This window comes from Ambystoma mexicanum, chromosome 4q, assembly GCF_040938575.1.
Source record: "Ambystoma mexicanum isolate Mex_15411 chromosome 4q, UKY_AmexF1_1, whole genome shotgun sequence".
Classification (NCBI taxonomy): Eukaryota; Metazoa; Chordata; class Amphibia; order Caudata; family Ambystomatidae; genus Ambystoma; species Ambystoma mexicanum.
The window spans coordinates 80629235-80655319 of NC_090928.1; the positions used below are offsets into that span (position 1 = coordinate 80629235).

General features: G+C 47.5%; 1 protein-coding gene across 4 annotated transcripts in view; it reads right to left on the minus strand.

The window, feature by feature from the left end:
* Positions 1 to 26085, minus strand: part of NCOA7 (nuclear receptor coactivator 7) — a 1232944-nt gene that overhangs the window by 303351 nt on the left and 903508 nt on the right. For all 4 annotated transcript variants that reach the window (XM_069607511.1, XM_069607508.1, XM_069607509.1 and 1 more), the window contains one exon: positions 25899 to 26067. In XM_069607511.1, the coding sequence (XP_069463612.1) occupies positions 25899 to 26067 (169 nt within the window). The remainder of the gene's footprint in view (positions 1 to 25898; positions 26068 to 26085) is intronic.

Sequence of the window (26085 nt, forward strand, 5' to 3'; positions counted from 1 at the left end):
GCGTGATCCTAGCAAGGTCCTGATAGAGTGAGATTTCCTGGCTATTATAGGTGATACGATCAGCCTTTCTGGTACTCTCCAAAACTCTCTCCTTCACTGCATAGCCGTGGAAGGCTACCAGCACGTCTCGCGGTCTAGCGCCTGGTTCCATCCTTCGCGGGCCCACCCTGTGGACCCTATCAAACTGCATGTCAAGGTCTGGGGCCGCTTCCAGTAGTTCAACGAATATTCCTTTCAGCACTGCCGCGAGCTCTTGGTCTTGAATCTCCTCCGGGAGCGATTTAACTCTAATGTTCGCCCTCCTTGACCTGTTCTCCAGGTCTTCTGCCTGCAGCTCGAGGTTTTGCGTTGCCACCACCAGGGTCTCCAGCAGGGTGTCCACTTTCCTCGCGTCCTCGGTCAATTCCTGAATGGCCCGCTCATTAGTGTCGACTCTCTCCTCGATCTTATTTACGTCCCTTTTGAGGTCCCCTAGGGATTCCGCCAGATCCTCTCGCAGCTTGTCCATTTGTTGTTGCCCCGCAGCCATGATCTTCTTCAACAATTCGCCCATAAAGCATGAGAGTGACTCTTGGGTTATCGGCTTATCCTGAGCGTCCTGGGAAGGCTCAGGGGTAGACCCGGACGCCAACTGTGCCGAATCTCGAGCCTCCGTGGGCTCCATGTCTTTAGGCCAGAATTTCATGAGGTGGGGCTCCGAAGCCTTTCTAGACAATTTGCCTTGGGTGGGGCAATCTTTCCCCTTACTCCTGGACATGGTCCGGGCGAGCTAGCGTAGGCAGGGAGTTGTCTCACCCACAGGTGGGGACCCCCTGGGCCGGGGCGGCACGTGGGAAGGGAGAAGGGGCCACCCGAGGCTCGCACCCTCCCCCGGGGCTACTCAGCCCCACCCTCAGCCGGGCAGACACCTCCTCAACTGGTGCTCACGATGTCGGGAAGACCACCCCGGGTGCGATTGTCTCTCTACTGCGCTGGGAACCCTCAGCCATAGTGGTGCAGCCCCAATGGTCAATGCTCCTCAAAGATGTCCAACCCCTGATTTCTCTAGAGGGGGGAGCAGCCACCATACCCCCCATCACAGCACGGGCTTCCTTGATTTGGGGCAAGGGTCTGGGCCCTCCCCCCACTTCCACACGGGAGGACCAAGCCTGAGCCACCAGCAGGCTCCAGCCGGCAGCCCGCACCGCCGGCTCCGAGAGGCACAGCCGGGGGAAGGCTCGCTGCACCTCCTTGCGGCTCTAAGCGACAAGCCCCCGGGCCAGAGCCACACCAAGCAAACAGTCCTTCCTTGCGGCCCCGGTGTGCAGGCGCTGTGCCGGGCGCCAATCTCCCGGGCCCCGAGGGGCCAGCCGCAATCGCGATCTTCCTACGGGTCGCTTATAAGGGGCTCCCCAGGCCACTCCGCAGGTCACCGGCTCTCCCCCGCAGTCTCCTAACAGCACCCGACAGGCGCCGCCGCAGCTCCGGTAGGCTCGGGCCGCCCCAGCCCCAAAGCCGGCAGGATCGTCCTCACAGGGGACTCGGCTCCTAGTCACGCAGCTCCGGATGACGCCGAGCCCCCAGACCGCCACGGCCCCGCCACCGCCGGCTCCGTCTTCACACCTCCCCCGCGACTCGGGGTAGCGAGATCCCCCAGGGCTGAGGTGTCAGCAAGAGTCCTCCGTCAGTGCGCCAGCTGGGGCCCATCAGACCTCCCCGTGGGTCTCGGGTTTGCGCTCCTCACCACTCCACGGCCGCCCGAGGCGCCGGCCCAGGCCACGGTCTTCGGGTCTTCACAGCTCCGGTAGCAGCGGGCGCATCCGCCCCAGGGGCTCCGCTCCAGTCTCAAGTCCCGCCGCTCATGGGTCGGGGTCCACACCAGCCCGTACGGGCGCCGGGGAGGGCAGCCAGTTCAGCCGGAGGGCGAAACTATTAAGTGCAGGCCGGGAGCGCGAGGCAGTGCGTCCTCCCCACTAAGCGGCCATCTTGGAACCAACCAACAAAGCAGTCTTAATGGTGACCAGCCTGATGTCCACGGACACCACTAGCTCGAATGGTTTGTGCGCCAAGGCGCCCAACACCACATTGAGGTCCCACACGGTGTGAGGCCTCTTAATGGGCAGTTAAAGCCTGACAATCCCGCCAGATCTTTCTTGACACTCGGGTTGGAGGAGGAGAAGACCTCCTCTTCCGAATTTCTGTAGGCCGCTATGGCTGCCAGGTAAGTGCGACATGTGTCCACCTGAACACCCAAGTCCGCGAAGTGTGTCGAGAAGGAGAGAATGTCGTCCAGCGTGCATGTCTCCTCAGAGTGCGCCCAGTGACAGAACCTGCTCCATTTGCTTTTATATTGGCTCCTGGTAGCCTTGCTCCTGGCGCCCGGAATGACAAGGAGAAGACAAATTGATAGAAGAAGAATTCGGGGAAGAGCGCATGGTATTAGATGGCCGAAGCCAAACCCAGGAGCGCTGGTGAAATCGGCCCGTTCCCCTCAACCCGGAAAAGGGGACTGAGGAGTGGCGCCAGTGGGCGGAGTCAGGATTGTGCATGCTCCCAGGGCCGCACTCCCACGGGCCTCTAAATTTAAAGGGGAAGGTGTTTTTTTCTGGTGAAAAAGGTCCCGTCTCCCGTCCCTTGGAAGGGACGCCCATGCAATATGGAGGAAAGGGGACGGCGCGTAAGAGTATACTAAATTCCAAGTATCTGGCCAAAACAAAATGAAAAAAATGATACTCTTCAAATTTAATTCCGAGTCTAATGAACAAAGAAAACATGGTCCTTGCATTAAAAGGGCTCTTCAAAAACCATGGATTTCATATTTCACGACTTCCCTCATGGACCTTTCTCCCTCAGGATTAACGACAGGCCCCACCTGGACCTTTCTCCCTCTGCCTCCCCTTGCATCGGGGACATTTCTTCTTCTGTATCCTTTGCATCAAAAGTAGAGGATTCCCTAGGTTCTTGGGTACCAGATTCACAATAGGCCGCTCTCCTAGGCATTGGATTCAACCAACATAGCAAGCCTTTCATAGGTATTGGCCCCTCATTACAAATTATGAACCCGCTCATCTTTCCTCAGTTGTGGGGCTGAGCTGTCCTTTGGGTCAGCCTACCTCCTCTGAGGTTTAACAACTCTTCACCTCCTTTAAGTCTCTCCTAGCTTGCACTGCCTCCCTCCATGTAGCAGTCCTTCCAGGGGTCCTCCCTCCAGCAGCCTGTAGGAGAACCCTTCCCTCCAGGCTATCCAGGGAGCATCACCTGGTAAGTATGCTTGCTCAGGTTCCAAGATGCCAATTGACTTAACTCGGCCCCTTTCATACCCATGGGGTTTTGGTACAATGGACTAAGACTGCTTACTTCCCAGGAATCTTTGTCTGCCTCCTTGGGATTGGTTATACTTTGAGGACCTTTAATCTAATGATCTCTTTAGGGATTAGTTTATGGTATTGCCCAATGGGTGCATGGATTCCATCCCCTATTGCCTACGACTGAGGGCTGCCTCAGTGGTCTGTGGAGTTCGGTGCGATCTTGAAATTCCCTAGTTTAAGCTTTGTGCCTCTGCAGCGTTCCACTGACTACCTCACTGTGGAAACAACGAACAATCGGAAAAGTCACTAACACCATCTGCACATTCCTGTGGGCATTAGTCTTCATTCGATATCTGATCATCTTTGAATCTGCAACTCATTCTGCCCAAGTACCTGTTGGTACCTTTAGTCCTTTCCAGACAAGCTTTTAGAGGCCAGAGAGTTACGTCTCGAAAGGAGCGACAAGTCCATGGTGGGTCCAGGTCAAAATGAAGAGGGGAATAGAGTTGCGTCTTGTCACACTACACAACATTATATGTGGTATTTATATATGGTTTTTCAAGCCTTGGTTAAATTGAACTCTAGTCATAGAGGTTTTCTATAAGCTAAAACTGACTGCACCACCAATTAAAATGCACAGCCAACAGTGCTCTCCTTGCATGCTCCATAACGTTTTGGGATTTGTCCTTTATCAGGTGAGCGGTTGTAAGGCACAAGCAATACAAACAAATGCAATCATCGGTGTATGTGCTGGCTATACGTTAATGCATTGCTATATCTAATTATTGTGTTCTCTTCTTTACAAAATGGTAAACGCACTTTGGGAACAAACTATTACAGATCTGTAGCCGCCTGTTGCCATCTTCTGTGTCGAATGGTTGAAAGTTGTATTTTAGACTGTTTGATATATTAATGCATCAGCCTTCTCCAAAACACTTGTGGCATTCTCTCCTATGAACATCAGTAAATCGTGCAGATCCTGCCACTGTTCCACCAAAGGTGAAACTGATCAAATGCTACCAATGTGGGTCATAGAAGGATAGTGGGTTTGGAGATCGAAGCACAGCTCCTTTTCCTTCAGAAACAGCCTCCCTCAGCTCCATGTGCAGTTGCTACTTGAGAGTGAAAATCATGTGCTGCAACCCAATTCCACAACCTACGCCTGCAGTGCTTTGAGCGTTCCTGGCCTGGAGTCTTGTAACCCAAGGGTTTGCATTTCTCTTGTCTGGTTCATTGCTTCCCTTCTACTCATCCTGCACCTCCTCCATTTGAAAGCTCATTTCCCCCTTTGGGTTTTGTGCATCATCCCCATGACCTACAAATATCTCTTTTGTCCCTTCTTCATCCTATTGCACCACATGAGTCTGCCCTGCCTCCATTTACCACTAGATGGCACTATGCTGCCGGATGCTGAACTTCTCAGAAACTGGAGGTTAGATTATCATCCTCCTACCTTCCAATGCCTCACCCCTCTTGCCATCTGTCCTTTATCAAACCCTCGCCCACACACAACCTCCACCCATCCACATAGAGCGCCAGGGGACCACTCCGGTGGTGATAGTGCGCGGTACAAATATCCTTTATAGCTTGGGGGTTTTCTTTGGTAGCAATCTGAAACTACAACAATTCATTACCTCCACCGCCTTGACTGCCCGGTTAAATCTTCTGAAGATCTGTAAAATCCTCTTCAATGTGGAGTTTCAGTCCATGTGCAATCACTCCCTTCTCTTTTCTATATATCCCTTCATGGCTTAACTTACCACACCTCTCAACTCCATCTCTCGCTACTCAGGCGCTTGCATAGAGATCTCAAGTCCTTCTGAAGCTCTCTGTTCATCTCTTTGCTACCTCTTGCATGGGCACCTTCACCCTTGCTCATTCACTACTGGAACTCCCCAACCCCTGACATCAAGTTCATCTTCACTGTACTAGCTTCAAGACTGTCATGGAAAAGCACCAGTCCCTTGAAGGAGCATTAGAGCAGTCTGCAGGTATCTCCTCAATGGTCCTCCATCCTGCCCTACCACCTGCACAAAGCTGCAAATTCATAATCCTGTAGCATATGTCAAAATGTTGTTTATTGCGCAATAGGTTTATCAGTAATCGCAGAGGTCAGTGCTAGAATTAGAATGTATCATTATAATTGTTCTTTTATAAAAGCGCTTAATACCAGCAAGTGGTTTCTAAGCACGGGAATCGTGATTCAAACCTGTATTGCACTGTGTTGTCTTGCTTCCAAGACAAACGTGTTGTCCCTGCGCTAACCTTCCTCCCCTTGCTATACCAATGCTGCTCTAGTACCTGGTCAATTTATCATACCTTGCAGTTGATTTCCTGTTATAAGACAACCAGTCGTGGGCTTGCCTAGTCAGCCATGCGTGGCTACGTAGCGAGTTGCTTGTGGAAGCTCTCTAATATGGTTAGGATAGTAGGACAATGGATGTCAGGAGGCATCTGCACAGGTAGGGTCTCTTTATTGGCAACCACAGGAGTTCACAGGCAGGCAGGTACGAGAGGCAGTTTGTGGTATGTAAGACATATTGTCATCCAACGCCTGGGAAACATAGCTCTAACCGACCAACGGACACAGGTGAAACGTTGGGGGTGGAAATCTCTGTTCCACATCAGGTCAGTCACCCTGAAGCAAGCTGGCACAACAGGATGCAACACTCCCTGTCTTAATAAATATATGTACAAAATAAAAGTTGACTTTCAGCTTTAACAGTGCGCAAAAGTGCATTTACGTCCTGTGCCCTGGATAAAATGAGGATGCACCCCAAGGGCCTCACGCTTGCACCTCATAACTGAGCTTGTATCGACCCTGGTCAAAGCCCTCAATACACCACCAAATATCACCAGCACACTGATTTTGAAGACTAGAATATAGAGTCTGAAGAATTAAAGCTGCTGGTCTTGACTGTATTGCGAGTAAAGAGCAGAGGCCTCAAGGAGGTTTGTGGCTACAACTGTACATGAGTCTGGGAGGACATTCCTAATGCAGAGTAATAGATCAGGACTCAAAGGCATTCCTGGAAGGAGGCTCAGATGATTTGGGAGCAGGTGTAGCATGAGACATCAGACTAGGTAGCCATCAATTCTCCAGAAGGAATAAGTCAGTGGATACCTGTGAATTAGCAAAAATAGGTTGACCCACCTTTTGCTTTCGCACTATGAATTCATTGCCTCCACAGAATGGTGAAGCTTCTTTGTGAGGGCTCAAAGTGAAAAGGAGAAGAAACAATTACACCCTGGCAAAGTATACCAGAATCGAAGGAACAGGAGGTGCAAAGTGTATGAATCTACCTCAAATGCGTGCAGGGCTGCAATTGCATTTACTGAAGATATACCATTAAGGCTTGAACAGCCGTACAATTACCAATGAAAAAAGCCGGTGGACCAGAAGGGAAACTACTTCCCATTCCCCAATTGGAACTAAAAAGAAACAAAGATATGGGCCAAAGACCATGGCTCTAAAATCACTGCTCGAAGGGCAGAGGGTGAGAAAAGAAGGGTCTAGTGCTTGTAAAGTGATAGCGGCATGGGAGATGCAGGAGCGTATGTTTGTGTATGGGTGAAGCTATTCGTTTCTACAGGTTTGCAAGAATTTCTCAATTTTAATACTGGATGTTTGGATATCCCAATAGTCTGAAAAGGGATCATGGCGTTCAGTATGATGAATGGATCGACAACCTGATAATGCAAATATTTGATTCCTTAGACTGTATTTGAACACTTCCATTTAGAAATTTAACTGAGAACATGCAGGTTTCTAAATGTACACATTTCACTGTTATGCATCACCTGTAAACAATCCCTTTTAGATCATTTTAGCTCTGGTCTCATTTTGGAATAAATCAAAAAAGGTGACCAACTATTTTTTTATTTTTCCTAGCTGCACATATTTGAACCCTGCAAACATTACATGTGAATATTTCTTCTCTTCACAACTTGTGTGACAGTGCCTAGGGTGTGACCCGGTCAGAGGAGTAGGCACCCCTCCCAAACGGTGGTAGGGGGCCTACCAGGGCAACCGTCAGAGCCTGTTCTACACCATACGTGGGGTGAGGAAGGTTTGTGGGTGGAGGGGGGGTTCCAATCCTGGAACCACCATCCCATGCCTTCTGTGAAGTGACAGGTACTACTTTTTGTCCCCCCACAATGACAACCTCCATTTTGGTTAGAGTTCTCTTTTCTTCACTGGACTTTAAGGACCGGCATGTCCAGCAGAAGGAGACCATCACCAACACGGATGCTCCGGTGTCGGTTAATAAGAAGCCAAACTACTCACTGTCGCCTGGATTGAAGAGACCCTTCTGCAATGGCCACCAGAATCAGTACTGTTCGCATTGTTGCGCACACAGAGGGGGCGGGGGGTTGGGCTAAAGAGGGCTTTTGTATTTTATATCCTCACACAGCAGTGGACCAAACATGGGGGGAGAACAGGAATTGATTGGGCCTCAAAGTCAGGTGGAACATGCAACCAAGGCTGGGGGAGGGAATAGAGGCAGAAACCCAAAGATACATGTCTAAACAGGCTTTGAGATTCACAGTGTGTGTGGAGTGATCGGGTGAGATCAGGAGACATGGAGGAAGACTGAGCGACCAAAAGGACGGATATCGAGGAGGTTGTGGAGCAGTTGGATAGGAGTGGAGGTGAAGTATTCTGTGTGAGAAAGAGTAGTACCTAGGGGGAACATTTTAGCTGTGATTGCGAGCGCTTTAAAGTGTATAATAGTGGAGGGAAGGGCTAGTTTAAGACTGTAGTAGGAGAGAGAGAAAATGAGAGATTGATTGGAATGGTGATGTGTACAGAGTGGAAGGTGGGAGAAGAGTAGAAAGGTGAGAAAGAAGGAGGTGGAAGAAGAGTAAGAAGATCAGAGGGACAGAGGTAGAAGGTGGAAGACAGGGAGAATGAGAGAAGAGATAAGCAGGACTAGGTGAGAGGAGAAAGCGACAGAGGACGGAGACAGAAGGAACTTCAGGAGAGAGCAGGTGGTGTGGAAGTACGAAGAGGGGGAGAAAGAAAGGGGCGTAATGAAATAGCCTAGAAAGGGAGGCCGATCAGGGGCTGGATTATTTGCTAGCAAAATCAGCTGCATTATTTGATCCTTCTTTAATCCCTGTCACCTAAGGACGGTTCCATGCGATACAAAAATATTGCCATATTTTTGCAGCGTTATTGACCCATGGACCCTACGGGGGACACCCCCGCAACGCCTGCATTATTTTAAAATGTCCGGGTGACACCTCTGCAACCCCCGCTCCCACAAATGACCCCCCCAAAAATATCACCTATGGCGAGACAAACGGCCATATGTATGGCTGTTAGGAAAGATTTCTTAATTGTGGGTAATTTTCCTTCCATGTGGCAACCCCTAAACTTTTTGCTGTTGTTTTCACCATGATCTAGACTTTGCCAGCGAAGTGCAGCCTTCTGCCGCACTCCTCTGGGCTTTCGCTCCATTCTTACGGGGAAACTGACATGCCCTTAAGACAGTCAGTACCGGGAAACGTTTTCCGTAGTTCTTTTATCATGTTGCAGCTTTCGCGCAACAGGACACAAGAGGGCACTGTAAGCTAAGTTGCTGCTCTCTTGGGTCTCTAGTCTTCTACAGGCCCTAGATACACTCTTTGGATTGTTAATGAACGGTGCAAGTGAATCACGGACGGAACTGGTGGCAGCGATTGTTTCTTTGTGTTTTTGAGCTCCTTTTGGCATTTAAGCGCGTTTCTCGCGCTTAGCCCAAAATGGTGGCCTGGCTCCCAAAATAGCCAGACCACGAGGCTCTCTGTCCTGCCTGCTGACCGTCTTTCCCCCTTCACCTTCCCCAGGTCGAGCCGACCCGGGGTCTTCCTTATTTTGGCATGTACTTTCCGACAAAACACAGATGCTTTCGCGGGCTTCTACAGGCCTTGTGTGTGCCTCCAGGATGTGGGCTGGGATGTCTGGTCCCAATACACATCCTGCGTGCCAGAGAGCCTAGCGTGTCGTGAATGCCTGGGACCACCGTGGTCCGTGATAGGTCCACGTATGGTGTGAGTGTTTTGTGAGCAGATCTCCCATTGGGTCCCCTCCGTTTTGGCGCGAAGGGAACCGTGGATAAGAGGAGGCTGGAAACACCACTACCATGTCGATCTCCTGAGTTCTCACGAACGAAGGAATACAGGAGCCAAGTATCCTGCAACTACGAGGCTGAACCGAGGAATCACTGGTGACCCGCTGAAGGACTGCTCCTCTGCACCGCTGTCGCTTTGTGAAACCCTTTCTACCTCTGATCGAACGAGAAGGCCTGTACTGGTACTTCGACCCTTTGGAATAGTGGGAACAACTATTCTCGGCATCTTCACCATCTCCTGCACGTAAGCCTTCGGAAGTGTCTCTGGGCCATCCAGTGGACTGACCAGCCTACCCAGGAGTCTTGCTCTGTAACCGCCGTCAGGTTGTGTTGTATTACGAGTCCCTGCCACTCTCACACGATTCGTACACTTGGCATTCCCAGGTTTGAAGTGAGCAGTGTACATTGGGCTGAAATACACACGGCCGCTCCATCGCCCTGCTGTGGTGACAAACTGTGCAGGTTCACTGCGTTTGGGACATCCTCAACTCTACTTCTGCTGCTGCGGAATCTCCACGACGCCGAGACGTCCCCTGCTCGTATCTGAACCTGCCAGCACTGAAAATGACGCGGAGAAGCCGGGGTCTGCCTGCATCGGGGACCGGTGAGTAGCATCGCTAGGAACTGGTCGCCCTCCTGCAGTAGCCCATAGCTTTTCCCCTGCTGTGTCTAACAGCACGCCTTTCCGTACTCGTGCTCTGCTTCTGCCCACAGTGGAGGCTGTGCTTGAGTCGTGGAGCTCTGTTCATCTTCATTTGTTCATCGAACTAAACTGCCTGATTCCCTCGAAGAGACTCCCCTTTGCCCGTTGGCACCAGCGTGTGCAGGTACTTTTGAGCACAAGGCTCCACTCTTCGTAGGGCTCGGACTTCCTTTTAGTTAGGTGCCTCTGAAGGCGGACTGGGTCTAACTATTATTCGCACTGCCTGTTTTCCTCCCCATCTAGGTGGTCTACACATTTTGTGCGTCTAACTCGTTAGTAATTGTATATATATTGTATTTGATTGTGATGTGTTGGTTTACTTGAGTTTTATTGTGATTTCTCGCTACGGTCAATGTTACAAAGGCCTTGTAATAAATGTGTCTATATTTTTTTAATATAACAACTGCTTGGAGTAATTTTTAAGTGTCCTTGCTTTGTGTGCTCATTGCGGGCTTTCAGTCACCCTCACCCCTCTTGAGACCTAGTCTTGACCGCCGCGATCGCTACCTTGATTGGTCTGGCTTGTCCAGAGGTTAGAGGTTACCCTGTTCCAAGAAACTAGGCTGTCCTTCTGAACCTCTGCCCCTCCAGGACAGAGTTCAGAAATCCATCTTAACAATGGCGATATTTTTGTTAGGGATATTTTGTAGGGCTACCTTAAGGACTGTAACAAATCCAGGGCATCCGTCCCGTCTCCCAAAGGGCGTTCTATACCCTTTGGGACTATGGAGTTGAGCTAGCTCAGCTAAACACCCCCTAAAGGACAGGCCAAGCGTGATCTCACTGGCTAAAGGAGATTCCCTGATTAGGCATAAAGCGTCTCAAGTCTCAAAACATTTGTTGGCTACATGGGTTGAAATGTGTGTAATTAATTGAAACGTCCTTTTGGACTGTCTGGTGTGGTTTCTGACCCTCCATGTAAAGGGAACTTGCTTGGAGTGAGAAGAGGCTGGCACAGCCCACCCCCTTAAAGAGGGAATACTAAAGTGGCAGTCCCAGCGGAACGAGAGAAGGAAGGGACCATTGTAAGGTATGGCAAGGGGAGCTGCGTTTGAGCCCATGGAATGCACACAACCCTGCCTGTACTGGAGCTTGAAGTGCTCAGTCGAAAGGAGCAATGCAGGACTGCCACCGCTGGATAAGCAGAGAGCTGGCTTAGAGAAATGCCAAACCCAGGGGCCAGCAGGAGACCCGACAGAGGAAAGGACAAATTCTGCCTGGGTTCTTTTAACGGTGAGGTACCTCCAGTAAGGATCCTGATCTCCAAGGAGCTACAATATCAAATCAAAACACTATCAGGATCTCATGTTTATCATTATAGGTTGTGCTATATGCTCAATTGCTATGCGTAGAAGTGAAAATTGCAGGCTTAAAATAGTAGTGCGTGCACCCACCGCGCTAATGCATATGCATATAAAATGATGATACATTATGGTCTTCCTTTGCGATGCTGTGGCTGTATAAATTTATCCTCAGGCTTCAAGGTCGCACTTTTAAGACTTGCTGCTCAGATAAGGAAAATAAAAGCAAAAGAAGATGTATGTTATGTAGGGGTGATGAGGTTCTCAAAACAAAACAAACCCCTCAAAATCTATTACCCACAAACCTTGGATTTACGGTGCCAATTTTTTGAAGGATTCAAGAAATTTACCTTGATTTTTTCTGGAGAAGGTTTGTGGTCAAGACTGATTGAAGGTGTGAATATTTCCTTGAAAATTGCACCTTATAGGTTTTTAAAGTAAGTGAATGAATTATTGTAATTTTAGATTCTAAGTTAATAATGAGGTATTGCCCTATTACTCTACAAAGTGTATTCTTAAGAAATGTATTTATAAATATGTACTGTTATAACATGGATCAATTTAATGGTTTAATATTGTTTGTGTAAGGTTTGCTTTAAAACTGAATCACAATAAAGAACAAAAAAAAATGTAAAACCAAAATATTGCTGTTACCCAATTATCCCTTCGATCATTTATGAGATTAAGGTGATCCATTGATAATATATGGTATAGAGGTGTGCCAACTTACAAACTGGAAGCAATTGGAGAGTGTCAATGGTAGAATAGGGAAAACTGTCCTAAATCTACCTCCTTCCTTATTAACGGATATTGTCCATTATGAACTAGGCCTGTTTTCTTTGAATGCATTGACAACATGGAAAAAGCTCATGATTTACAGTAGGATCTAGAATCTCAAGGAAAATAAGATTTCTTGGTATAATCTGTTATCGCATGCAGAATTTTCCGCAATCATTTTTCTCCAAGAAACCATGTCCAAGGCAGACTTCCATTTTGATGGTTACTCTTCCTTCTGTTCCCATGCGATGCGGGCCGCCCAAGTGGTGGACTAGCAATCTTGATTAAGAACACTCTTAGAGTTACGGCAAAACATATGCGCTCCTCTGACTCTTTTCTTACTGTTGAACTTAATCTTGACAGATTTATCACTACCAAACTCCTGTCAGTGTCCCTTTATTGGAATCCCCTGAGATTATCTATAGATTGCATTCTTTTTACCCTAAATATAGTTCTTGTAAATGCCATCCTACAGCATACAGACTTTGAAATAATAGGTGGATTTCAATTCCTGCCTAGCAAAGGACGATCCTCTCCATTCTAGGAACGTCTTGTCCCCTTATGCAAACCAATTTATGTCGCGGGGGAAAATATGGGTGCAATTTTTGAAAGATTGGGACACTTTCATTGTCCCTCTCGCAGAGCACTGTCCTAAGGCGTCATGGCAGAGAGGGTCTGCTCGATCACATATTGACTATATGGTTGCCTCGAGTTGTCAGCACACTTCGACCCAGTAAATAGGGTTAATTCTGGTCTAGGCGACCATAGGATTTTAAGTACCAATCTGCACCTTACTTGTAAGACTTTTCTCACCTGTCCACTGACGGTGTTGGCACAGAACGACCGATATGTGCTTTCTGTCCATTGGAACACTTCAATTTGCCAGAAACTGGTATCTTGGTTAGCCGAGACCTGTGGTTGTTCCTGAGGCTGTGGTATCTGCATCTTATTTTTAAAAAGTTACATCAACCGATTTAGCGATGATTCATTCGCTCACACTCTGAGTTGCCACCTAAGTCAGTTGGTGCGACCGACGCCAACAAATACTCAGCAGACATTGCCCAACTTAAACGATTAAAGAATCGTGAACTCAGACGTGTATCCTGCTCTGTAAAATCCCCTGTACTCTTATCTTGTGTCCAAAAAACTCCTATCGAAATACAAAATTAATTTGACAAAAAGTCGATTTGCGCGTCATCTTGCTGGCAATCAAAATTTGGTCCAGCTCCTATGTAAACATAACATCAGAGATATGTGGCCGATTCTGAGAAATCCATCGACTGCTCTGTCCGCCTGGATTAATGGCGACACATGGTACAAATATTTCAAAAGCAAATATACACTGCCCGCTCAATATGTTACTGATGATATGGTAACTATAAGTCATACTATTCCATTACAATACCCATGGGGTCTCGAAGACCTAATTTGGGCCATTTCTAAACAAACATTTTTTAAATCAGCTGGTCCTGGCGGTTTACCCCCATGTGTCATAATGGACGACCCTATTTTCTGGGCGAAATATCTACTTACTCATTTTAGGTCCATCTATCAATGCAGAATTATTCCGCCCTCGTGGCTTACTGCAATGATCATCCTGGTCCACAAAAACGGGTCCATTGAACAATCCGGCCAATTTTAGGCCCATAGCTCTAATTGATGTTGCAGCAAACGTCTTTGCTCTCCTCATACTTAGAGCTGCAAGCCTTCATTGCAAAGAAGCAAATTCTTTTGAGATCCCAGGTAGGGTTTCGAAAAGCAATGGGAATGCAATTTAATGCAACCATACTAGCGCACCTATTAGTCTCGTCCCATCTTTCATCTAATGGTCCCATTTACATGGCTTCATTGGACCCATCTTCGGCATTTGACACCATCATCAGAAACCGCTAATGGAAATAAATGCTGTCTTACGGAATGCCTGCTGCTCAAGTGGTACTTATCGCCCTACTGCATAACAACACCTCTTAAAGGGTGCGTTATCAATCTTTCCGGCCTGCTTTCTGATAACATCACAACAGAGATTGGCATCAAGCAAGGTTGTAACCTTGCCGGAGTGCTTTTTAACCTTTACCTCGCCGATATTGACGCCTTATGGAATGCCTCAGATATTTTTCCAGTGAAATTGGGCAGGATTTGTTTGAATTGGCTCACCTTTGCAGACTACATTCTTCTGGATCGCACACCATTTGGACTTCAAAATAAGTTAAATTACTTCCATCAATATTGTTTGTTAAACAATCTTACTATAAATTCTGCTAAATCTAATATCTTGGCGTTTACTGCAAAGAGAAAAAACTGCAGCTTTAAATGGCATATTGATTCAAACCCTATACCGGTTGCCACCGATATGACCTATTTGGGTTATCACTTATCTAACACAAATTCTGCCGCTAAATGGCAAGCTCTTTTGAATACCAAAGTATTGCATCTGATCGCCCAAATGAAATAAATGTACCATGAGTACTGCAAATTTTCTCTTCAACCACTTCTCAATTTTTACCTTCTAAAGGTTGAAGCCATAATTTTATATGGCTTGGACCTTTGTCTGTTGGAAATAGGCCCTATCCTAAATAAAATACAGGGGAACATATGGAAAGCTGTTCTTGGCATACCCAGGTATTTACCAAATCCCATCTCGATTCCCGAGTTGGGATTATCTCCCTTGGCTGCCAAATGTGCCTGGAGAATGGTAAACTTTACCAAGATGTTGTTTCCACCCACAAATTCGCTGTATGAAGAGAAATGCTGGGTAAGTCCTATCCTACCTCCATGGCATAATTTCAAACTCGCATGAACAGCCTTCTCCATTCACTCAATATGACGCAACAGGATCTCGTTGAGCATCTTGCCGCAGTTAAGAGATTTTTTTTTTAAATGCATGGGCGTCCAACTCTGATGCTGTAGCTAGGTATTCCGCTTTCAAAGAATATGCCAACTTAAGACACGCACAAAACCAACGTAGATCCTATATCACATGCGTTCCTTGCAACAAAGTGAGAACAGTCTATATCAGGTTTAGATTGGACCTGATACACACAGGTCAACGAACCAATAAGCACAATAAAAATCCAATTGCCTCCACCGAAGAAACTTGTTGGTTTTGTGCTGGGCCGGATACAAGTGAAACTCTGAAACACCTTTGTCTGTTCTGTCCTTATTTCGAGCAGCAAAGACTGTTATGTTTAGGCACTTATATCTTTGACACCTTAACATCATAGCAAAATCTCACTTTGTTGAGATGTTTGTGGGGACACACCAATGCGATCATATTTGCCAAGGTCCGCCTGGTATACTTCATTGACCAAATACTTGAGGAAAAGAATGTAAGGTTATACCAATTGCATGACCTAACACACTAAGGAACACCAACATGGAGTTTGGCTACAAGTTTGATTGCACTCCTGTGATCCGCCTTTCAGTTGAACCTCGCCATGTTTTTAGTAAGAGGACGTGCCATTTTGGCACTCTCAACATATACATGTGTAATTTGTAGGATAAGGCTAACACATTGGGTCGACCTACATTGCAATTCTAGCTGAATTTCTGGCATCAAGGCACTACCGTGATCAGGGCTTTCTTGCCTCCAGATTGGAGCAGACCTACTAATTACCCGTGAATGTGTATGAACTATTTTAAATTAATGGAGCTTAGGCATGTTGTACCCCTTTTCTTTCTTTTTCCTTTTGCCTTTTCACTTCCCTTTTGTTTTCTCCTTTGAGCAGAGTGTTGCCTTAGCTAGGAGTGATGTTCGAAATATTAATGCATGGGATGATCCCTGCGTTTTTAATGAGGATATCTTGTTTTGCCAGATTAGTGCGACCGATTTTTAGCTTTTGTTTTTCCATTTGTAGATTGGTTATTTATTTCTTTTTCTTGTAAAATTGTAAAATATTGTTTTGTAGGATCCTGTGAAGAGATGATTTGTGAAATAATACCGGTTTTCATTTGGATTTCTCTTGTCTACTATAATGTTGTGAAGTTTTGTGCTGTAATAATTTGTAAAGGTGCGTTAGCATAAAAAATAAAATGAAGAAAACAAAAGAATATTATTTCTATAAGTAGCTGCATGTTGTCCTGAATAATTAATCAGCCAAGGTCCTGCAGAAGCGTGCAGATGAGTGTGAGGAAATGTTTGAGTTCCTATGTAGAAAGTTAACTCTCAAACCTTATAACAAAAATAAAAGAGATCATGACTCGGCTTCAACCAAGAAAAGAATAGCTAATTCCCAAAACTTACCAAAAAACACCCAGGTCTTAACAAATGCCTAACCTACATACATTCCCTTGCTGCCCTAACCTTTACGCAGGACTCTGCGAAGGGAGAAGATTTAGTTTTGTGAAGTTGGAAGATTTGGCAGTTACCCTGACTAACTTTCAACTACCGTTCAATCATTGCCTACACCTCCAAAGCCAATATCTATCGCCTCATCCCTTTCTGCTAATTACTGTGCTCACTACTTTTCCTCTAAAATCTCTAAAGTTTGTGCAACTCTCCCAGCCCTCATTTCTCTCCCTCCTGCCTACCACCCTTCCCCCTAAACCCCTTCTACCCTAGACTACTTCTCTCCAACTTCTTCTATTGAATGTGCACCATCCTTCACTGCGACAACCCATCTTGCACTCCTTGCGACCGTTTTGTTCCCGAAGGGTGAAAGACTAAGTCTCAAGCACAGTCCTTAGACTCTGGACTTCACACTCTATACTTCTGCTCTACAAAGACCCATCTACTCCTACAGCTTCCATGATACTCAAATATTTTCTTATTTCCCTCCACCACCCCAGCTATCTTTGAACGGATTACGAACTGTCTTACTGCAATTTGTCACTGGATGACTCTCCGTTGTCTCGTGCTGTACTCTTCAGTCTCACATCTTTTTCCTGGCTTCTAATGCCATTCCACCCCTCTTACCTCCTTCCCACCTGGCCTTCTTGCTCCCTCACCCAAGAATTGCAATCTGGAGTCCTCCGGGACCCATGGCTGCAACAAATCGCCACTACTACTGCCTCTGTTGTTCATATTCCTCCACATTCAGATAAATGTGTCTTTCTCACTAAAAATTCTACAAGAACTAATCTTCACTCATGCTCAGAAAACTTTACTACTGCTCAAGTATCATTGGCTTTCCCCTCTACTTATTCCTCCCTCTAGACAAAGTCCTCTCCATGCAGAACCACTCTTCAAGTTCCTTCTCCTAGTCTTCAAAGCTATCAATGCTCTTGCTCCTACGTACCAGTCTGATTGTACCTTGTTTACTCACCATGTTGTTCCCTCAGATCCTCCTCTGCACTTGACCGCGCCATCCCATACCCCTCCCCTATACCTCCTCTTGCTTCCACTCTTTCTCCCCCCTCGTCCCACTCCACTGGAACCCAACTGCCCATAACAATCAAAGACAGCCAAACGCGGGATCTCTTCATCAGCTTAATCTTCACTTACATGTTAAAGAGGGAGCACACCCTGCCCTCTTCCCCATCCCTCCTTTCCTGACCCCACCACTCCCTCCAGTGATGCTTAAGAATGCAATTGTGCACATTTAAATAGTACTTCTATAGTTTGAAGCACTTGCCCCTGAAGTGAATGTTAACTTTGTAAGTCACCCGTTTTCCATAAATCCCACTTTTGTTTACCCTAAAATTATCTCACCCCTTTTCTCATATTTGTGCTATTGTACAGGCACCCTTCATAGGGATGCCTTCAACATCTGTAAATGTGTTATTGCAAGTAATTTCTGATCGAAATTGATATTGCGGTTCTACAAATAAATACAAACTTGGCTCTCTATCCATGTTTTTGTGTATATTGCATAGTAATATGCATATATTCATCTTCATAATCAGCTTTGTTCTCATGCAATGTGGGGCCCTCGTAGGAAGATACCTAGAGACCAAAGAATACGTTGGCTGTGTAAAGGGGAGAGTGAACTGGCATTCATACCGACAGCAGCATAACGCTTGAGAAATGAATTTTCGCATATGACGGCACTGGTGATTTAATTATAAGGAGGAGTAAAAAATGACAATATTCCTAATTGAAAAATCGTGAGTCTCCCGCCTAAATCAGGAGGGTTGGCATGTATAACAGTGAGACAAAACATCTGGTTTTACGCCGTGAAGTAACAAGGCAAACTGCGCTTAGCCTTCACATATATTTATAGTCTTGTGGCATCACTTAAAGAGAAAAAGCTACTCACTGTAGTGACTACTGTAACTCCTAGTCCATACTCCCCTTTCCTCCATAATGTATGGGTGTCCCCTGCATCGGGATGGGACCGGAGCCTTTTATACCGCAAAATATGCGATTGCCCTTTAAATTGTAAATTAGATGCGAGGTAGACGTGACCGCTGTAAGGAAGGCATGATATCAAAGTAAGACAGACAAGTGATCACAGTTCAATGGTGTTTATTGAACTTTATCAGGAGTGTGAAAAACACCTATTTAGCCCTAAATCTAAGATGGGAGCAAGCTATGACCATCAAATAATAATAATACAGTCCTAGTGGAATTTATTCAAATGAAAAGGGCCTATACTAAAAAATAAAAATAAATAAATAAATAAAAAAATAAAAAAAACACGATTGCCAATCCTTACCGCTATGCTACAAATAGTGTGGGGAAAATGTTCACAAAAGAAGAAGTGTTCACAAAATAAGTCAGGATGTTTAGGCCAGTGGCCTCCCTTTCCCACGTTTTTAGCACGGGACAAGGCGGGTCACTCGAGCACAGCACACTTTTGGGCTTCTTCCGCACGAGGTCACAGATAGGGCCTTCTGCGCCCAAGTCCCTTTCGTTTCAAGTCTCTTGCCTCAGATGGTCTGATGTGCCAGAAACAGCTTTCAGTCACAGGCATCCCTCAGTCCGGTTCACAATTGCCATAGCAATATCTTCTCGGGGTGTGCTAATGTTCATCTAGGATCCCCCTCTTCCGGGCTCAGACCCCTTTTTCCAGTCAGGCTCAGACAAATTTCAGTTTACAGACAATCAAAGACTTTCAATTGTGCATGGCATTCAACTTAACCCGCTGCAGGACCACTTCAATTTCACAGTTCAATAATGCTTACCTGCTCAGGGGGGTAACAAACAGACCTTCGAGTGAGCACCCACGTGGCGCCAGACTACTCTGTATCTGGTACCTATCTCGGTTTCATAATGTTCAATTGTATACAAGTTCTTTCTTCATAAAATGTTGCTGTATGCAACCTTGGGCATAACACAGTCTGGCCTGCTCAGTTTCTCCAACTCATCGACTGTGTTGTCGGAGTCAAGGACAGTACTACTCGCAATCGCTTCTCCCCACCTTGGCTATCAATGCAGGAGGGCCCTGTGTACCTTTGACACACGCTACACTGTTCATCAGCTGCAATTCCATGTCTTACGTTTCTTTTCCTCAAGGCTTCTTGAAAGTCACGGGCCTTTGTTGAAAAGGCCAAGGGTAATTCCCTTCTTGTCGTCCTGTCTGGTCTTGCCGTCTTTCTCCTCGGTTTACACTGCCACCCACCACTGCGTACATCAGCTTTGTGAAGACAGGAGGGGCCGAGTACAGGCCGAAAGGCAGCACCTTGTACTGAAAGTGGTAGGACAGGATTGTGAACTGCAGAAAATTCTGATGCGGCTGGTAGATGGTGACCTGCAGGTACGCATCCTTGAGGTCTAAGGAACACATCTGGAGACTCTATGTGCGCCGGAGTAATCATCTTGAGGTTTTCTAGCGGTAAAGGTAGACTGAGAAATGGTAGGTCCAGGACAACCCTTGGGCCAGCCCGGTTGTTCCTGGGTACCGCAAAAATCCTGGAATAGAAGCCAGAGCCCCGGTCCAATTGAGGAACCGATTATACCGCCTGCCTCTCTAAGAGCAAAATGACCTCCCGTAAGAGAGCCGGGGACCAGATCTAACAAAGAGGAGAGGATGGTAGAGGAAAAATAAGAGGAAGACTGAAGCCCATGGAGTGGATAGGATCCATGGGTTCTTGAAAAGACGCTTCCAGCTGTCCTGGAAAAGAGCCAGTCGGTCCGCCACTGGAGAGCTGTGTTCCTGACCTTTACGTCGCTGGGGGAAAAAGACGGGGGAGTGGAAAAACATGCGCAAAGTTCTTTGCTGTTTCCTCCTGTTGTCGCTGGTTGACCTGTTGGGCCTTTGTGTACTGTGGTCCAGGAACCCCTTCCAGACAGGGTTTCAAGTGGAGGTTTTCTTTGTCAACTCGTTATCAATTGACGAATGAAAGGTCTACGCCCTCAAAGGGCAGAATCAAGATCCACAATTGCACATCAGATGAAAATTTAGTGCCATGCAACCATGCCGTCCTTATCTTGACACCTAGGCACAGCCCTCTGCTGGCTGTGTCGATGTCTGAGACCAAAGACTCCATGAAGTCCTTTGCAATGGCCTGAGCATCCGCCAGATCTGGCTTGAAGGAGACTTGCCCATCAAAAGGGAGGTAGGTCAGAAACTCCCTGAGCTCCCTCCACAGCTTCTGGTTAGCCACAGCCAAGAGGGCGTCGGCCTGCCGCAGATGCAGTTCTGAGATGGCATACAGCATTTGCCCAAAGGCTCAAGGACCTTGTCCTCCTTCGAAAGACAACTGGAGGTGGCTCGACAAAGATGATTGTTTAGAATATAGTGAGGCCACAGCCACCACCGAAGAAGGGGGCTGGAGGCCAGGAAAATTGGCTCACCGTCCGTCAACCTGAACCTTCATCTGGCCGTTAGCACTGAGTTTCTCCCATACCGTTGTCGCCACCTGCAGGACATCCTTCTGGAGAGGGATGCCAGACCGGATTGTGGTGCGCTTGCCTAAAACCTCTTCTGGCAATCCCGACTCCTAGGGGTTTCCTTGGCCAGAGGGACCCCCGAGAACTCAGCCAGGCACTGGCGGTGGTCATGAAAGGCCTTAACAGATGGGGAGGGTTCATCGCCCTGGGCGTCAGTCATCACCCCCACACTCCCTTTTTACAGACAGAGGGGAGTCCTGGCCCTGGGACACAGAGCCAAAAGGCAGGTCCAACGGCTGTTGGGGGAGGCATTGGTGGTACAGGTGGAGGGGTATGTAGGGCTGGACCGGGGGGGGGACCGGCACTGAAACCGGTAGCGCTGGAGGAACAGGCAGAGGACCCAGAGAAAGAGGCCTGCTAGGCACCACCTACAGCATCACCTTCACTACATCCTTCAGGAGCCATGTCATCGGAGGGGAACGCATGAGGAGGAGGAAGGTCTTTAAGAAGTAGTCCTCGCTAGCCGCCGGATTGCTAGGGGCCCTCTGAGGCACTGGATCTCCACTCCTGGTCAAAACACTGAGGCGCCTGTGTGTAGGGCTGCAATGGGTAGATGTATCCCTGAGGAGACAAGATACCTGTACCATACAGTCTGCTGCCGCCAGAGGGAAGGGGAATGGTATCTTGCTGCAAAGCCCATTCAATGGGTGAGAGCAAGGGTGGGCCCAGAGTCTAATCCAAAATAGCAGCTGGCCTGTCAGGCTACGCCATGTGCCTCTCTGCCATTTTGAAGCTGTGCGCCACTCCCTGGGCTGGAGGGCGTGAAGGCCCCGAGCCACGAGAGGGCTCAGACATGGCAGGACACAGCTTGGGTCATGCACCCAAAGCAGAAGTGTCAACCTCAGAGTGCACTCTGGTAGGAGCCGAGCCCTAGTCGTAATGCCCTGACTCACGACCTTGGATCGAGCTCTGGTATGCTGCGCCGGTAGTCGTGCTGAGGATAGACTCTTGGAGGTGGCACTCAACAATCTTACCCCTTGGGGTCAAAGAAGAGGACACACTAGATCGCCCTTCTGAGGACAGCCTGTTAGGGCCCCTGATCCCCTCAGCTTGGGAGCGGGTAGCCAGGACGGCCTCAGGTCTGCCCCAGGCCCCTCGGCTTGGGAGACGGCAGCCTTAGAGGCCTCTGGCCTGCCAGAACCTGAATCTGAGGAACCCTTGCTGTGGGAACCCCCGGGAAGGAGTTGCCACACTGAGGAGCCGTGCTGTACAGAAGGCCTACCTTGTCTCGATTAGAGGTCCTGGAGACAAAGTCCTTAAGGTCAGGGGGGGTCGGAGTAGTGTGCAAGATCTCACTCCAACGCAAACAGATTCTTCAATGCGCTCTGACCGAGAGCGATGCAGGCCCCAAACACGTTCCAGCGGTGATCGGGCCTCAGGCACTTGAGACAGAGTGCATTGGGGTCCCAGGCCTGGAACAGCGGTTGCATGAGGTACATCTCGTGAATCTCCTGCAGCCGACATGCGCCGGGGAGGCAAGGTACCGAAGGGAGGTTAAAGAAGACTGAGAATTAATGAAGGGGAGAGAGCACGCAGAAAGTTAAAGTCTCAGCGCTGTCTACCAGGTCCAACACTGTCCGATCGGAAAGGCGACAGAGTGGGGCCTCCGTGGGGCCTTGCCACCCTCAAGGGGGTTGGAGGGGGGGGGTGTGTGGGTGGGGGTGTGTGTGTGTGTGTGTGTGTGTATGTGTATGTGTGTCCCTTGCCCACCTCAGTGTGTGCAAGTGGCTTGCTTTCTCTATGCTTTTGTTCAGGTGAGCCTTCTGATGTAGATTTGCCAGTTTATAGGTCTTTGTGCTTCTAAGCCTGCAGTGTGAAGAAGCAGTCACTCAAAAATGTACTACTGAAAAATAAGTCTATGCCAGCACCGCATTGAATCATTCTAGTGCAAACTGTTTAAAAAGTGGGGTCAGTTATTGATGTTTTGATTGATATTGTACTGATATGGGTACATTTTATACGGTAACATCAAGGCTATTGTGTGCATGCAAACAATGTGCAGTTGCGAGGCCACTGTGTATTCATGGTAAAAACTATTAGCATTGATTCCGAGAGTCACTGGAGGATGAACACTGATGGGACAGAATGAGCTCTGTCAGATGTACAGGTGTTCACTAGGATTAAGTATTGCCTGCAATGCGAGGAAGTGGCTTTGATGTTAACCAATTACACATTTAAACAGCCGGCTCAGCACCCATTCAAAGCCATTATCAAACTGTAATTGATCTTTAAGGTCAAATGTGATCTGAATGTCTCAGTTGTCACCTACTATTTCAAAATGTAATTTGGAGAGCGTGCATTACCCTGTATACTTGTTTTACATCATTCTGTTTTGACCAATTATACCGGTACAGTATGCTTTTACAGTGCAGACTCTGCCATAGTGCCTTCATAACTTGCTCTCAAATCTCAACTCTCCTTCCGTTCTCATCCTCTTCGATCTGTCCCCTGCCTTTGACAGTCAATCATTCCACCCTCATAAATTGGCTAAGTTATACTCTGGGCATCATGGACCGGGCACTGGATTGGCTAATCTTTCATTTCAAATTGACCCTCAACTGGGCCCTTTTCTCTCCTATTTCACCATCTACTTGCGGCATCCCTGAGGGCTCTATCCTCTCACTGTGGATTTACCTTGCCCCTCTTGACCACCTGATCTCCACCTTCTCTCATTTCAATTGTTATGCTGATGACACACAGCTCTCCTTTGAACTTCTCTCCTCTTCCTCCCCCCTCTCTCATTCCCGAATGTCTGCCTGCTATCCAGGCATGATGTGCTGCCAACAATCTCTGCCTTAGTGACAGTAAAACAGATACTTTTCAGTGGGACTCCTGCCCCCTCATTCCCTCCTACTATCTGGTCGCCATCCTTGGGCCCCCAACACCTCTCCCTCGTGTGAGGCAAAAAACCTGGGTGTCATCTTCGACTCCTCCCTCTCCTTCTCACCTCATATTGCTGACCTTGTCAAGAAGTCTCATTTTCAGCTTCACCTCCTCAGAGGCATTCTCCCTTTCCTCACCTTCCCCCAGAAACTCGGTTTCCAGAGCTCTGGTTCGCCCCAGGCTGTACTACTGTAACAGCCTCTTCCTTAATCTGTCTCTTTCCACCCTCTTCAACTAATCCAGAATAGGACTGCAAAGCGTATCCTTGGCCTCAAGCCCAGAGACCGCATCTCTCCAGCCCTAGCATCTCTCCACTGGCTCCTTGTGGTTGCAAGGATGAAATTCAAGACCCTCTGTATCATCCACAAGGCTTTCTGGAGCCTGGGACCTCGCTACATCGAACTCGCTCCCCCTAAATACCTCCTTGCTAGAGTCATTCGGTCTTCTAGCTCCATCTCTCTGCAGAGCAGATGTTTCTCCAAGCAGAGAGTGAGGGGTAGATATTTCTCTTCGGCAGGAGCCTCCCTCTGGAACGACATCCCTGCCCCTCTGTGACTTGAGCTGGATATCCTTAAGCTCTGGAAGCTTCCCAAGATCTTCCTTTCTCCTCCGCCTTCCCTCTTCCCCTCCCCTGCCAGTCTCCACCTGCCACTACATCTGGTTGCCTGTATCCCTTATGAGCCTTACTGGAGCCAAGCCCTCTTTCGACCAATCTTCCCCTTCACCCATTTATATCAGCACTTGCTCTTGGGCACCCCTCCCTGACTAGTCTGCCGAGTCTGGTCCACCCCCTTCCTCGCACTAGTTGGCCACCATCCCTGGTTCCCTGAGCACTGGCCCAGCCCCTGGGCCTCCTGCACTTCTACATCTTCCCCCTCTCCCTATCCCATCTTTTCCCTCTGATCTACCCACTCACCCTGTACTTCCACGATCCGAATATCACAAGGCCTAGTAGGACGGTTATTGTTATTTTCTCCTCTGTCCGCCTGCTCCCCCTTTTTGTCGTGTGGCGCCTGGAAACACTTTGCTGTATAGGTGCCTTAATGTTCAATAAGTAAAAATAAAATAAATGACATCAAACTCCAATAGGGGAGCTCCTCAAAACGCCTGTAAAATGTTCTTCAAATTCCATTTGTTGGAAATATTGACACAGCATGCTTTCACATGCATCATTTGTCACAACTTTTAGGACCGCATTACTGATGGAGATCCCCAAACGTCCTGTGCAACTGTCTGTATTTCCGATTGAGGTTACGAGCCATCACTGCATTCATATACCCTATTTCTCCCCAAAATATATCTTTCACGTTGAAGAAAGCCCTTTGTAACACGATCAGGTTTTGATGAATGTTAATAACAGTGTTCTTTTAAAATGTAATTTGTATTTGTTTATTATTTGTTCCGCGCACCAAGCCCGGAGGTAACTGGGCGCTTGAAAAAAAAACTTGGTGTTACTGAAGGTAACATAATGGCGTTTTACCATGCAATGTGTTGTTTCGCAGATTCCCAAAGGCAATTTAGAATCTAGCTACTGAACGCAATTAGATCGTAAGGCCAAATAACATGGCAACAATCACATTTTTGTACAGTATGAAAAAAATTAAGCAATGCAAGGCAACAACAGCTTGGATTGTTCTTGAATACTGACGAGTAATCCCGTTTATGTGGGAACGATGTACATGATGGTGCCCCAGAGTGGACTGTTGCAGCCAGAGGACGAGCAGAACCAAGGCGCTGTGGTGCACTGCACAGCATGCAGGTAGTTAATTTCTCACGACACACATCCCTTGAAATTATAGCTCCACAATGAAACCCTGAGCTGTGCGGAAACTGCACAATACACACCTCAGCATGAAGAGGCCATAACGAATGCAGATATGGAAAATACAAATACCAGTAAAGTTAGCTAATGAAGCAACTAGGACAAGTCGTGATTGATGCCACAATAGACAATCATTTAAGATTCATTAACATATGGTGGAGAAGAACAGAGCAGATCCCGAAATCAAACAGAAAAGGGTTTTGTTTCCCTTCCAGATCATGAGACAACCTTCAACTCACCTCTCCCTAGGAACTGCAAACCAGTATTCTGGTTGTTTCCTTTTCCTGGCATACTGCTGCACCATGACTGTATGCTGTGCACTAAAAGATTTTCTCATTGGTTTTCCCACCTTGATGCACAGGAACATTGGCGGAGTCTTGCTCTTTTCCTCTTTTGATGGTAACATGTCTGGAGTAAAGGGATCAA